This window comes from Haliaeetus albicilla, chromosome 5 (assembly GCF_947461875.1).
Source record: "Haliaeetus albicilla chromosome 5, bHalAlb1.1, whole genome shotgun sequence".
NCBI lineage: Eukaryota > Metazoa > Chordata > Aves > Accipitriformes > Accipitridae > Haliaeetus > Haliaeetus albicilla.
In genome coordinates this window covers 7,147,482-7,160,493 of record NC_091487.1, presented here as the reverse complement: position 1 = coordinate 7,160,493, position 13,012 = coordinate 7,147,482, and the positions used below count along the sequence as shown (strand labels likewise).

At 34.9% G+C, this 13,012-nt stretch overlaps 1 protein-coding gene across 1 annotated transcript in view; it reads left to right on the top strand.

Moving 5' to 3' along the window:
- Positions 1–3,293: 3,293 nt before the first annotated feature.
- C5H14orf39 (chromosome 5 C14orf39 homolog) overlaps positions 3,294–13,012 on the top strand; it is a 29,211-nt gene continuing 19,492 nt past the window's right edge. Inside the window, exons 1-3 of the mRNA XM_069782984.1 lie at positions 3,294–3,330; positions 4,926–5,052; positions 10,451–10,540. Coding sequence (XP_069639085.1) covers positions 3,294–3,330; positions 4,926–5,052; positions 10,451–10,540 — 254 coding nt within the window. The remainder of the gene's footprint in view (positions 3,331–4,925; positions 5,053–10,450; positions 10,541–13,012) is intronic.

Here is a 13,012-nt window from a genome sequence, read left to right as displayed (position 1 = left end):
AACTTTGTGTTGTGATTTGAATAGAATAGAATGAATAGAAATTCTTTGCTGTTTAAAATAATGTTTGTGCTTTTTATTTTGCATCCATCTGTGTACCTTCTGTGTATGCCCCAATGTCTTGCAGTTTTCATGGGAACTGTTAGCTAACAAACATCGTTAAACTGTTTCTAGAGAACAGATTTTTAATATGTGATCCAAACTAATTTTTGCATCCAAAGGAATTACTTAGGATTTTCTTTCACATCGTGTAAAAGCAAAAATATTCTGCGTTGACCTGTGGCTTGAGGTAGCAGTTCTTAGATTTTTCTTAGTATTTTCAGAAAATGTTTTGTTTGCTGTCTTAAATGTTTCCAGGCAGTAGGAACTAGGGTTACAAGCTTTTAATACATTTGGTAAAACTGTTATCTCTTTCTCAGAGTTTTTATCACAGCCTATACTAATCCAGTCACTTGGATTAGGTGTTCTGATCCTCACTTAACTATTAGGCAAATTCATTTCTGTCAAACATCCAGCATTTTAAATGCTCCACCGCCCTCCCGTTTCAACGTCTCAGTGCTACACTATGTAGCCTTAATGCCACTTTAGTTAAATTCTGCAGTTGTTTTCTATTCCACTTTATCCTGGATTAGGATCTCATCCTCATCACCAATTTGTTGTGGCTTTACTTCTTACACAGTACTAAGGATATGGGGAAGCCATTGTGGGACAATTAAGTATCAGGTAACTTTACTTAATGTTAAGTATATCTGAGCTAACTAGCTGTATTCAGTATGTTCTGATAAAATGGTGATTGCCTCCTTTTTAGAAGACTACATGACTCCCAAACTGTTTAAAAACCCATACCTGAATTTTTGCACATAGCAGCACTATACAAACAGAAGAATTAATTTGTAATGATCTGCTTTCCATTGTATATGAGTTTTGCCTTTAATCACACTTACGCATATAACTTCTGATTAAAATGTACTTTGCAATTACTACGGGAGGAGTGTACAGAATGGATAAGTAGCTTTTCCATTACCAGCATTGCAGTCGATAGGCTTACTAAACCAGTCGGAGTAAAGACTATACATATTGTACACAAGCACCTTTTCCTGCATTCTTCATGCCTTCTAAGAACATTAAGCCTCTCAAAGATAGAACTGCTCCAGGAACAAAGCTTTACCTAAATGGTATACCTCCTTTTTTCCTAACTGTGGTTTAGACTTTCCACTATCAGTGAGAAATTTGGTTCCACTAAAGTGGTTTAGATACTAATTAAAATGCAGTTAAAACTTTGTTTTTCTCCCCTTTACCTTAAAATGTATGGTATTGTCTTGCAATTTTGACTTGTTTATTGTATCAGTAAAGCTTTTGACTGTGTAAATCCTTGAATTGCATTTTTCTTTTGTAGTTTACACAATGAGTGACAGGCTTTTGAGCAACTTAGACAAACTTCTGCTCGAGTTTGGTAGGTCATTATATCCTATATTTTTTAATTAATAATTACTAATGCACTACATACAGTGATGTTTTCTGCTTTAAGCAGTTATATTAACTTAAAATAAATTTATAATATTAAGGTTTTGATGTTTGCCTACATAAAGTTTTGTTAGCTGTGATGTTATGGAGAGGGGTACTAACAGCTATTTAATAGTAAAATTGTTATTTAGGTATTTTGTTAAAATATCTGTTAATCAGTGTTTGTGCAATTAATGCTGCACAACATACATTTGTTCAACAGCTCAACTCATATATATATGTGTGCGTGTGTGTGTGTATATATGAAAAAGTGTTTATTTTCTTCTTAGTTTTCCAGCTAGAACAAGCTTCTTATGCTAAGGAACATGTGACTCAACAGATAAATTGTGAGTAGTGATAAATTATCATTTTATTAGACATTGAACACACTGCTTTTGTTTCATTAGTCCTGGTACACGTTCTGTGTTTCAGGGGCGGAAGCAAGCCTAATAATGAAAGCTGTCCCGTGTCCTACTCTCACCCTACCTCATCTTTTGCCATCAATACTTGCTCATTCTCCCTAGCAGACTTTGCTTTTGCTTGCGACTTTTAGCTAATGCTGTTCAGCTGTCTCATGGACAGCCAGTTTCATGCTGCGCCATTTCCTGCTCTTACTCTGTAGCTCCTCACAGTAACTGGCAGTTCTTTGATTCAGCTGTGCTTGCTCAATACATCTGCCACTTGCCTCCCTTTCTTTCTTCATGTTTTTTGTTCTTTCCAGATTTGGACCTCTGCCTCACTGCTTCTCTCTTTCTGTTTTCTTAAAATAATGAAAGTTCTCTCAGTTGCTACTACCTACTCAAGCCTTGTTCTTCTCTTTTGCAATCAAGCAGCTGGTAATCTTATTTGAAATTCAAAACAGTAAACCCAATGAGAAAGTCTTGCTCCACATCAAATTCTTTCCCCCCAGGACTTACAGATAGCATAATATTATGGACTTAGGTCTGGACTGAATTTTTTTTTTTACCATGCTACTACGTGGAATCACTATCTCATGAGAATTGTTGTGGTGAACTATTCTTTAGACAATCTGAGGACATCTGTGCTCATCACTGGTACTTCACAGGTAGATATTGAAGCTCATAACCTTCAGGAAAAAGAACAAGAGAGAATTCTGGTCTAATTGCTGTTCCTCTTGATAGCAACATATCTAATAATCTTGACTGATATGTCCAAGCAAGTACTTACTCATTAAGAGGATTATTAAATTGAACCATCTTAATCATTAAACATCTGTAACTAAATCTGGGGCACCTAGAATTCCGTTTTAACTCTTCAGTCACATAACTGAACCTTAGAGTTGAGGTTTTTCTTAACATTTATGCAAGCTTATGGTAAATGAGCATGCTTTTAGGGAAAATCCAAAGGCTGTGTAGTAACATGGCATAGCTATTTGCATGTTCAGTTCAGAGATATCTAACTATGTGTGAACTCACAACCAACACACACACTTGTAAAAATTTGGGTTAAATCTTTCAGAAACTTACCCAGAAATAGTTCCACTGTTTTAATTTCGTCTCTGTGTGAGTATTACTTGGCATAGGAACAGCTGTAGCATTCAGCCTCGGACTTTTAGTGTGAGATTCATCAGGCTTTTTTGGCTAAAGTCCCTTTATAACTAGTGGAGGGAAATAGGCACTTTTAGGGTGTGATTTGTCTTATCCTGAAGAAGGAGTTTAAAGTAGGTTGGATAAAGTAAGCTTTAAAAAATGTCCACTTGTCGCCGCTGAGTGTAGCTGTAGCCATGGGTGTCTAGTTCTGAATTAGGTGCCTGCATTGTAAAGTTGGGTGAGATGGATCTCATCCACAAAGTGCTTGCGAAAGCAAAGGGTGAGTAGAACAACTCACACTTGTCACAGAAGTGCTCATCTACAGAAAATACTGAATGAAATGTTAAGTGTATAGCTTTGCTTATGTAACAGATATTTTGTTAAGACAGTTATGTTATATCTTGGTAAATCTCAAACTGTCATCTGCAGGATACTTCCAAATACACCTGTTTTTTAACAGAAATGAAGCATACATCAGTTGTCCAATATTTATGCTTCATGCTAAGTAACGGCAAGTTACTGACTTAAACTATTGAAAATATTAAGATACTGAAGATATTCAGGATAACTCAAGATAATAAAATACATTGAGGATCTTTTGCTTTCACTGACTGATGTTTCTCTCTGAGATGTGGTTTTTTTCTGGTATAGATGCAGCTGGCATTGAAAGTGAATATATAGCAAGTGCTGCAAAACCAGACCCAAACTTCAGGATGACCTGAAGTTCTAGAGTGGTAATTCAAACAACTCAAGAAACCTGTGGCACAACTAAGATGCTCTTCCTGGTTAAGTAGATGAGAAGGACAGGATGTCTGTGATTCACTTCTGTTTACGGCCACCAACTTTGGCATATAGCACATCAGGGCAGCAGTGATGGCGAGGTGTGATTTGAAACTAATAAGTCTGAAACCTTGTATGAAAAAATAAGAAATAAACAGCACAGAAAAAAAAAATGCACCTAGTTGTGCTCATTGCATTGCAGCATGAGCATGCGTGATAGCTCTCACAGCTTTTATTTGTGAAAGAGGACAGTGATCATGACCAACAGTGTGGATTCTCTGCTAACCACTCATTCAGAAAATGTTATCTGCTGTCTGCTGTTAGAAAAGGCAGAATTAAGAATCTGCCTTAAGAATCTCTGCAAATATCATAGAGCTTCAGTATTTGTGGTTATAATGCATTTTTTCATTAATTAACCACTGCCTCTTGTATTATCATACATTACACATTCCCACCTTGAGTAAATTCCCTTTTTATTTTAATTTCTGTTTCTGTTTCTAGTAATAATTTGATTATATGCCTTTAGTGATGTTTTTATTTTTCCCTTGTTGTAGTCAACTTTCCCATTCAAAACATTTGTCTTTCTGGACTTCTGTAAAAGAAAACAAATGTTTGAAAAAGACATTTATCTCAAGCAACTTTTGTACTTCAATCAGTCTCCCCAGTTACAAGCATTATTGAGGGCAAAGTGGCTTACACTCTGGTTTCCCTGCATACTACTTCCATTATCTGCAGACACTGTGGACTGCAAAAAAGAAGGGTCAGCTCTAACTATTAAGAGTGCTTTGCTTTCTACCACTAATAGCTACTTCAGTATTATATAGACTGGGATGCACAAATGGTGCAAATAATTTTTTTCTTCCAAAGTCAGTCTCACAATATTAGATGATAATCAAGGTACTCACCACACAGCTGAAACTTCTTGAGTTTTTCACTCACTTTGTTGTTGCTTTGCTTAGCTGCAGGCTGTCCACTCATCTGGCACTATCGAGATTAAGTATTTTGGAAGAAAACTTGAATCATTCTGAATGTAGACTTTTTATTTCATGGAAATGTTGAAAATACATATGCTTACTTTTTTATTTTTAATTTCAGTGTATACTGTAAAAATCACAGAAAAAAAGAATGAAATTGCCAGGTTGCAGGAAAATATAAATAACAGCAATGATGCAATAGCTGATTTGCACAAGCAAAATGAGAGTAGTAAGAAGAGCTGTAATGCGTAAGTATAATATAGCCTGAACTTTTAGTTACAGATGGCATTAAGAAACTCAGTGATGAAGTAGTGTAAAAATATGTAAGTGTGTGTTCAGACAGGAGTGATGTTAAAGAAAACTTTAGTACTCTTCTGTTTTTTTCAAGCTGCAAATCATCAGGTACAAAAGTTGCAGTATTATCCACCCCTTGAAAAAGTAAATTATAGAAAAAAAGACTACATTTAAGTTTGTTTTAGTTTTTTATTAGAATCAATGGTTTTCAGAGATCACAGGTACTGTTTGCAGCATGCTAAATACTCAAGCAGTAAGGTAATAGAAACAGAATTTTTCTTTATTTGGATGCATGTGAGTTCTGTCAAATTTGAAAAGTATTAAGAACACTGTTCAAAAAAAGTTAACTTTTTTTTAACTAAAAAAAGTTAGTAACTATCAGTGATAATAAGTCTCTGTTATGTTCTTCTTTGTTTAATTCTGAATTTGGCTTCCTGAAATTGAAGCATCTGCCTACTCTTTGTTCACAATGTGTTTTGCATTACTTTTTGTTCTATATGTATTCTCTCCTAAGGTGTCTCATAACTGCCTCTACATAGTAGTTCTACTAGCAGATTTTGGTATAATTTTTACTGCAGACTGCAAAATTGTTCTAGGCACTCTGTTTTGATGAATGCAATGGGCTGCAGTTCATAGTTTTCTTCACAGAAATTTTTCTATCAGATTATTAGTGGAAGTTTTGAATGCAGATCACTTTTGAGTCTTAGTAATTAAAAGTTTCTCAAGCAAGAATTTGGCTACAAGGAGTTTTTTCATGGAATGTCTAATTTTTAAAAATTAAAATCTCAGGTGTTTGCAAGGGTAGCTGAAAAGGCAAATCTGTATTTGACAATACAGAGAGTTTGGCCCGGATGATATAATCCTGTCTTTTCATTGCAGCGTTCATCTCTCCACAATCTGTCTAGTTCCTTGCCAGTTGAAGTGATTTGTTAGCAAATTCTATACGTTTCTTTTCCTTGCAATTCTATACCTAAAGATAAGTACTTGAATAAAAATGTCTATAACATATATTTGAAATATTTTTTTAGGATGTGAATAGAAAATGTGGGTGTTTTTAAGAATAAAAAGAGAAGTAAAGATAGCATCAGGGTCCTTTCCAGGTTTATTTTGAACTATCTGAAAACGGAAGAAAGAATGGAATCATTAGTGAATGAAGTGGGTGTAGTGGCTGGCTGTTTGAATCAACTGCCTCACCATACTGATTTGTAGCTTTACCATAAAAAGAGTTAGGAAAATATTTGACCTTGACAAGAAAACTCCACTTTTCCTTTACATTAAATTCTTGCCTCCGATGCAGTATAAAATGAACACTTCTGTAAGTTCCTGAAACTATTCACTATTTTCTTAGATATCTTTTGAAGTTGCAAATCTGTTTGCAAATCACAAACTGTTAAGAGATGCAAATAAAGAAATAAAAACTTAAGGGTAGAACTAAGGAACTGATCTAAATTTTAATCATTGAATTCAATGGGTTTTGGCTCAGGTCCTACAAAAAATAATTAATGGCATTAGTGTAAAGAGACTGAAAATGAGAAGTGACTCATTAATGAATACATGTATTCATAGAAGGACAATGCTTGCAGAAGAGTAGAGACTCTGTGTCTTAAATTATTGAAAGTGTCATTTAACGACATACTGAAAACAGCGATAAACAAGCCCTAGCTATAAGATCAGACAATTAGAGCACTTACGTGGTAGAATCATCTTAAACTTCTAAAATTTATTCTAGTTGATACTCTATGTATACTGGACATGATTCTAATGTTGATTTTGTAAATCCAAGTATTGTTTTGGAGTCACAATCACCCTCATAGTCTATTAATTGCCAGTAATGCTCAACAGAGCTCTCAAAGAAACAACTTTTTGTCCGGATTACTAGACATTGTAAGTATATCGAAGCATGTTTGAAGACTTTGAACAAAATATGGGATTCTTATATTCAATAAGCCTACAGAAAAATGATATATGAGACAGATGTATTGGGATACTACTGTGTTTTCTGTCTACGTAACAAAGAACTGAAGGCACAAAATTACCTAAATGAAATATCTATTTTTAGACAAGTGATGACATTTTTCTAATATTTAGTTTCTTGAATGATTCAAACTAGAAATGTTGATCCCAGAAGAATAAGAAATGATGAAATACTGCTGATGGAAGCTATTCCAATTTTGTTTCTCTTCTATTTTTTAAATTTGGGTTCAAGGATGGTGAGACTTCATGGAAATAAAAAAAGCCAGATGAACTCAGAATGTTGCTAATTTGGAAAATAAATTGTTGTCTTGTCCCACTAGCTAAATGACAGGATATTTTTATTGCTTTCAGATTAGTGTGAATAAAGATTTTTTTTTATACACTAGCTGATGAAAGGAAGGACAAATAAATGTGATAGCTACCAAGAACCTCTGTGAAACAGTGATGCATTTAGCAAACTAGTAGATGAGCTACTTGAGTCCTGTATACCTTGTTGTGTTTACAAAACAGTGTTCTTGTATTATGTGTTTTTTGACTGTCCGGAGAATAGATATGAACACAAAATATAATGCACAACAGGGTTTGTACTTTGATTAACAAAAGCTCTATGACTTTTTCATTGCTTGGGGTTTTTTTCCTCCAAAGAAAGGCATGGAGTTTTCTGAGTAAAAGAAGATCACAGTGTTTGTGTGCCAGTACATTTTTATATAAGTATCCAAGTATGTTGGTTTCTACTTTTTTAAAAATTTGACCCTTTAAAAATTCAGCTTTCTGCTGAATTTGCAGTAGATATGGTGAAGTAATATTTTGTAATTACATTTTCAGTCCTCAGTGGTGTCAAACAATTTGTACCAATAGTGCTGAATTTCCTGAATGGATGCTGCAATTTCTCATTCAGCTTTTTTGTTGACAAACTTTACTGCTGTTATAAATGTTGATTATATGTTGTGTTGTCTCACCCCCTGGAGTACGTTATCTTTTGTTCAAGGTTATTGGACTTCACTTCAGCAAATTAATTGTCAGGTCTTTGTTCTTTATTTCCTTGATGGAAATTGCATTAAGTTAGCTGTTACTGAAGCCTCTCTTTTATTCCACCTTTGGAGTGATTGTCCAAATGCACATTCATACTTTGTGTGATTGCATGCTACACTCTAGTTTTGAACCATAGGGCATACTGACATCCAAAAATGCCCTTTGCTTACCCTACTCATGAATATGCTGTGCAAAGTGAACCATATGTCCTCAGTTGCTCCCACCTGTCCAGTAATGAACTATTTGCTTTGTTCAATTGCAACCTTGTTCTGTATTGCTAAATCTCCCCTCCTCCTTGTTGGTGTAACTCTTTAAATGTAACTGTATCTCTGCTGTTCCAGATTCACTTAGTCTCTTCAGTCCTTATGGATTTTTCCTTCTTCTATTTCTTCAGTGTTTAGCTTTGATAGTATCTATGTACATGTTCCTACAATTGGGTTTTCTGCGTACATCCCCTAAGACAGATAGTTCCACTCAGACAAACATTGAAGGTGTTTGTATTGCCTTTGGGTAGCTTGTGTTCTGGACAAAAGCTGAATTCATAGGTCACTTTAAGCCCCGACTAGGGAGAGGGTGTGCTAATTTTTTCTGTAGAAGGTTCCTCTGGAGGGAGCATGTGATTTTTTTTTTCATTGGAAGTAGTATCTCTGTCCTACTGTAGCCCAGTCTATTCGGATGATTTGGCAGTCATCGGATTCTCAGCTCCCAGCATCTCAGAATTTGCCTGTTGACAACCTGTCATTACAGAGGTTATTCTCTCAGAATGAGCAGTGTGTTTGTCAGTAGCACATACGCTCAGTAGACTGAAGTAATTTTTCTGCTCTTTCCCTCACCTTACAACACTTTGGTGTCTGTTAAGTCTTATTAAGGCATTACTCAGTGTTTGGAGGCTCCATGCACCAGAGGTTTCTGAATTTGTTTCTTATCTTTAACTGAGCAACATCCTGGCCATTTGTTCAGTTACAACTTTCTCGGAAAATGTCTTTTCTGATAGCTGTCACCTCAGCTGGGAGGGTAGGGGACATCTAGGCGTGGATAGCTTATGCTCCTTACACCATCTTTTTTCAGGCAGGATGCTTTCTTTTTAAAGAAATAAATACCCATTGTATGCCTTTCCTAAAGATCACATCTGAATTTCACTTGAATCAGAAAGTTTATCTATCTGTTTTTCTAGAGTTCCCACATTCAAGGAAGAGGCATCTCTAATACCTGGATGTTGAGAAAGTACTATTAGTTTACTAGTCCTAAGTCCTTTATGTATTCCCTGAAGTTGCTGTGTTTTCAGTACAATCTACAGCATACTACTGTGAGAAAATCACTTTGGCGGGCTGCATCACAGCTCTTCTATTATAGGAGGCTCCTGAAATGAGAAGAACAACAAAAAATTGATTAGTTGTGTTTCAGGGCCATAGGGAAGCCCCATGAGAGGAGATCCTGGCTAAGCATTACAGAATGTGGACCCATCAGTTTGCTCTAGAGGAATCCAGTTATGAGCTGTGTATAAGCCACTCAGCACCTCTTGTCTGGAGACAGGTTTCTGGAATGGCTGCATTTAACAATGTAGATATACTATATAGCCAGATACCAACTGCATGAAATATGAAAATATATGTGGATGATGACTTAGAGGTAGAACAGAATCTTACTTGACAGCAACTGAAGCTCAGTTCTTGTCTGCCATTGATTTATTATTAACTGTTAGCTGGTGTGTTTTCCTGTAGGGGCAGAATTTGAGTTCAAATCAAGTCAGTAAGAGGTGGTATGTAGACCTGTGACTCCAAACTGCCAGGTCAGTGCTCCCAGTGTCTGGGCTATTGTACTGAAAGACAGCATCTCTTTCTGACTGTTTTCTGAGCAGGACTTGCTTAGCAAATGGAGGAAATTCTGAGTTTGTGGCTGCTGCTTGCATTTAGGTATGAGATAGGTGCTGGTGATACTGGTGAGAATGAAGCTGTGTACACCTCCAATGAGAAGATCGTACATATCTAAATGATTTACTGATGGCGCTGTTCTGAGTACCTAATACGTGGATTTAGATGCCTAATTGCCTAGCAGTAGTCTCCAAAAATTTGTGAAGATCACTTTATTTATTCCTTAAAAAGTGCTTTATAATCTTTGTTAATCTCATATGTATATTCTTGAATTTGCAGCTTTAAAATCTTAAGAAAATAATGTACACATGTAAAAGCTTTCTGTACTAAACCTGTTTATGTTTGACTTTCAAAACATTAAGTAAATTATTTGTTCCAGTAAGCTAGCTAAAGTAACTTGGTATCTTCATTTCTGAATGGCTTTTTATTAGGAAAGACCACTTATATGCTTTCTATTTTTTTACTTTCTCCACAGCTGGAAGCCCACCTATGTAATACTTAGCAAGCATGAAGAATATTTGAAAAATGAACTTGAAGTTTTAAAAGAAGATACAGAAAAAGAGAGGTATCTATGATCATGTGGGAGGAGGTTTCTAGCAGTAGTACTTACTAACTTGTCTAAACTGATCAACAAAGATAGTCTGTGTCAAAAAGTTGTTGTAAACTTTTCAGGATAATGTAAGTGACAGAGTAATTAAAAGAATTTTTGTCTACATTATTATGAGGTCATATGTTATTTTGTAGTTACCGATGAAATAGGATAAAATATGGCTTCTTCAGATTCAGTTGCTTCCCTTTTTTTCAGAACGTTGTTCAGTTCCCTACAATTTCAAGAAAAGCCCAAGAAATAAAGGCAATGAATGTTTCAGCTTTGGTAGAAATATGAAATATCAGAGCATATTTACAAAAGCATACATAAGTTTTATCTATGAACGATTTTTTTGCCATTATTATGACATGTCTTCATGTATACTGTGATTTCAGTAGTTTCAGATATTCAGGTTTGGGAAGACTTCTTTGAAAATACACAGGTTTTATGTTTTTTTTCAGAAGCATCATTTAACTGAACCTAAATTTTTAAATTCATATATGTACTAAGTAAGATAACAGTTAGAAGCATTCAGATAATTTTATGCTTTTCTTTATTTGTGCATATGAATTCCAATGATTACTAGAATATACAAATCAAGTTTCTTTATACTGCTGTATATTCTTCAAGATAACTACAAAGCATGCAAATTCAATATTAGATCCCGAAAAATAGGGTGAGTGGCTCAGGAAAGCCTGGTCTAAAACCATTTTAAGACCAGTTGTGGGTAAGATTCTAGTCAGTATTAGTTGCAAATTCAATTCTGTTCAGTAAGTGGCATTTCAGTTGTTTCCTCTTCATTAATTAGATTCTGCATTTTAAAGATACTATTAGTTGTGCAATGTAGCTGCCTACAGTCAATGGAATAAAGAACAGTCCCTGAAGATTTTCACTGAAATGTTCAAAAAGTGGTGTGCCAAGTTAATCCTATGAAGTTCTATTTAACACTCAGGTAAAACTGATCTTCATTTTAGAGAGGTTGCTCACCTTTATGGATCTGCTGGTGAAGGGGAAGAGGTTGGTTGGCCCTATGGTGAAAAAATCATGGCAGACCCATCTAGATATCTAAATACCAATTCAGAGGTGTAACTTTAGGTAATTTAAAATGTTGGCTTTGATTCTTTTGCAAGTGTTCTTTTTGCCAGTTGTCCAAGACAACAGAAATAGCATGCCTGATAGCCTTTAATTAACTCAGTAGCTTATCTTTCTTCTTCCTGTTCAGAGCTCTATATTTGGTGAAAAATAAGGCTAAATTGGCTTTCTGTGAGTATATGATTAAGCCATTTTGGCTTTCACTAATTTGAGCTGACAAGCCAAAGAAGCATTACTTTTAAATTGCTAGTTTCAATTCCAACATGAAAGTGTTTGATCTGTTTTCCTGAGCTTAATTATAAGACATCATGACTATAAATCATAAAATAAATTTAATTAATGCATTTTACAAAAGTGGTTTCTTGGATATAGTCTGTCTGTACTGAAGCATTTGATGATATATTAAAATCAGCAAGATGTGCTTTCTGCAAATTCTAAATATTTAAATTAGGAAGAAAACCAAGTACATTTAGAATTTTATGTGCTGAATGTGCTTTTTAGCCTGGCATTTGGGGACACTGAGGACATATTGGTTTAGATGGGAAGATGTTTTAAAAAGATGGGCAGATCAGTTTCTGTTTAATTAGGCACTTACTATGGAGGTTTGAAAAACATGCCACATTTTTTTGTTATTATTGGTTTCAAGAACATAGAAGAACACTTATACGAACTGGAAGTTCATCCTGAAAATAAGCGATATGAAGAAGGAAAGAGGAATAAATAGCTATCCACATAATGTTCAGGGGTTTTGTGGATGCTGTCCTTTCCCCATTGTCATTAGATTAAATCTTTTTCTAATGACTTTAATGTGAACAGTGCTGAATTCTAAATAGCCTATGTTTAACAACATGAACTGGAGGATGTGAATTACTTACGAAAAATATTAAAAACAGTGACAATTTCTCAAGACTACTATACTGTACTGTACTGTACTCTACTAGGTCATAAATATTGATCTGTGGAAAATACATTTTGGGAAAAGAATATAAAGTTTGAGGATTATTTTCAGAAGCTTGAAATGTACCTGCTACAACACTTTACTGTACTTATTTATATTTTTAAAATTTATTTTTAATGCATTCTTAATTGTATATCAGCAAGTTTCTTTGTTGCTCAGTTATTGTTTGTAGCATCTATTAAATTAAATAGAACTGAGTATTTTCCATCTTTCATAATTGGGAAATTTTGTACAGTATACACAAATATTAAGTAAATCAAGAAACTTATATTCCCAAGACCACCCCTGAAGAAAAACAAATAGATTAATGTAATTTTCTACATGAAGTTTGGGAAGTGTCAGTTCCTTGGTTTCACAGTGTTGATCTACAATTTCTTTCCCCTAAACAGGTGTATTGA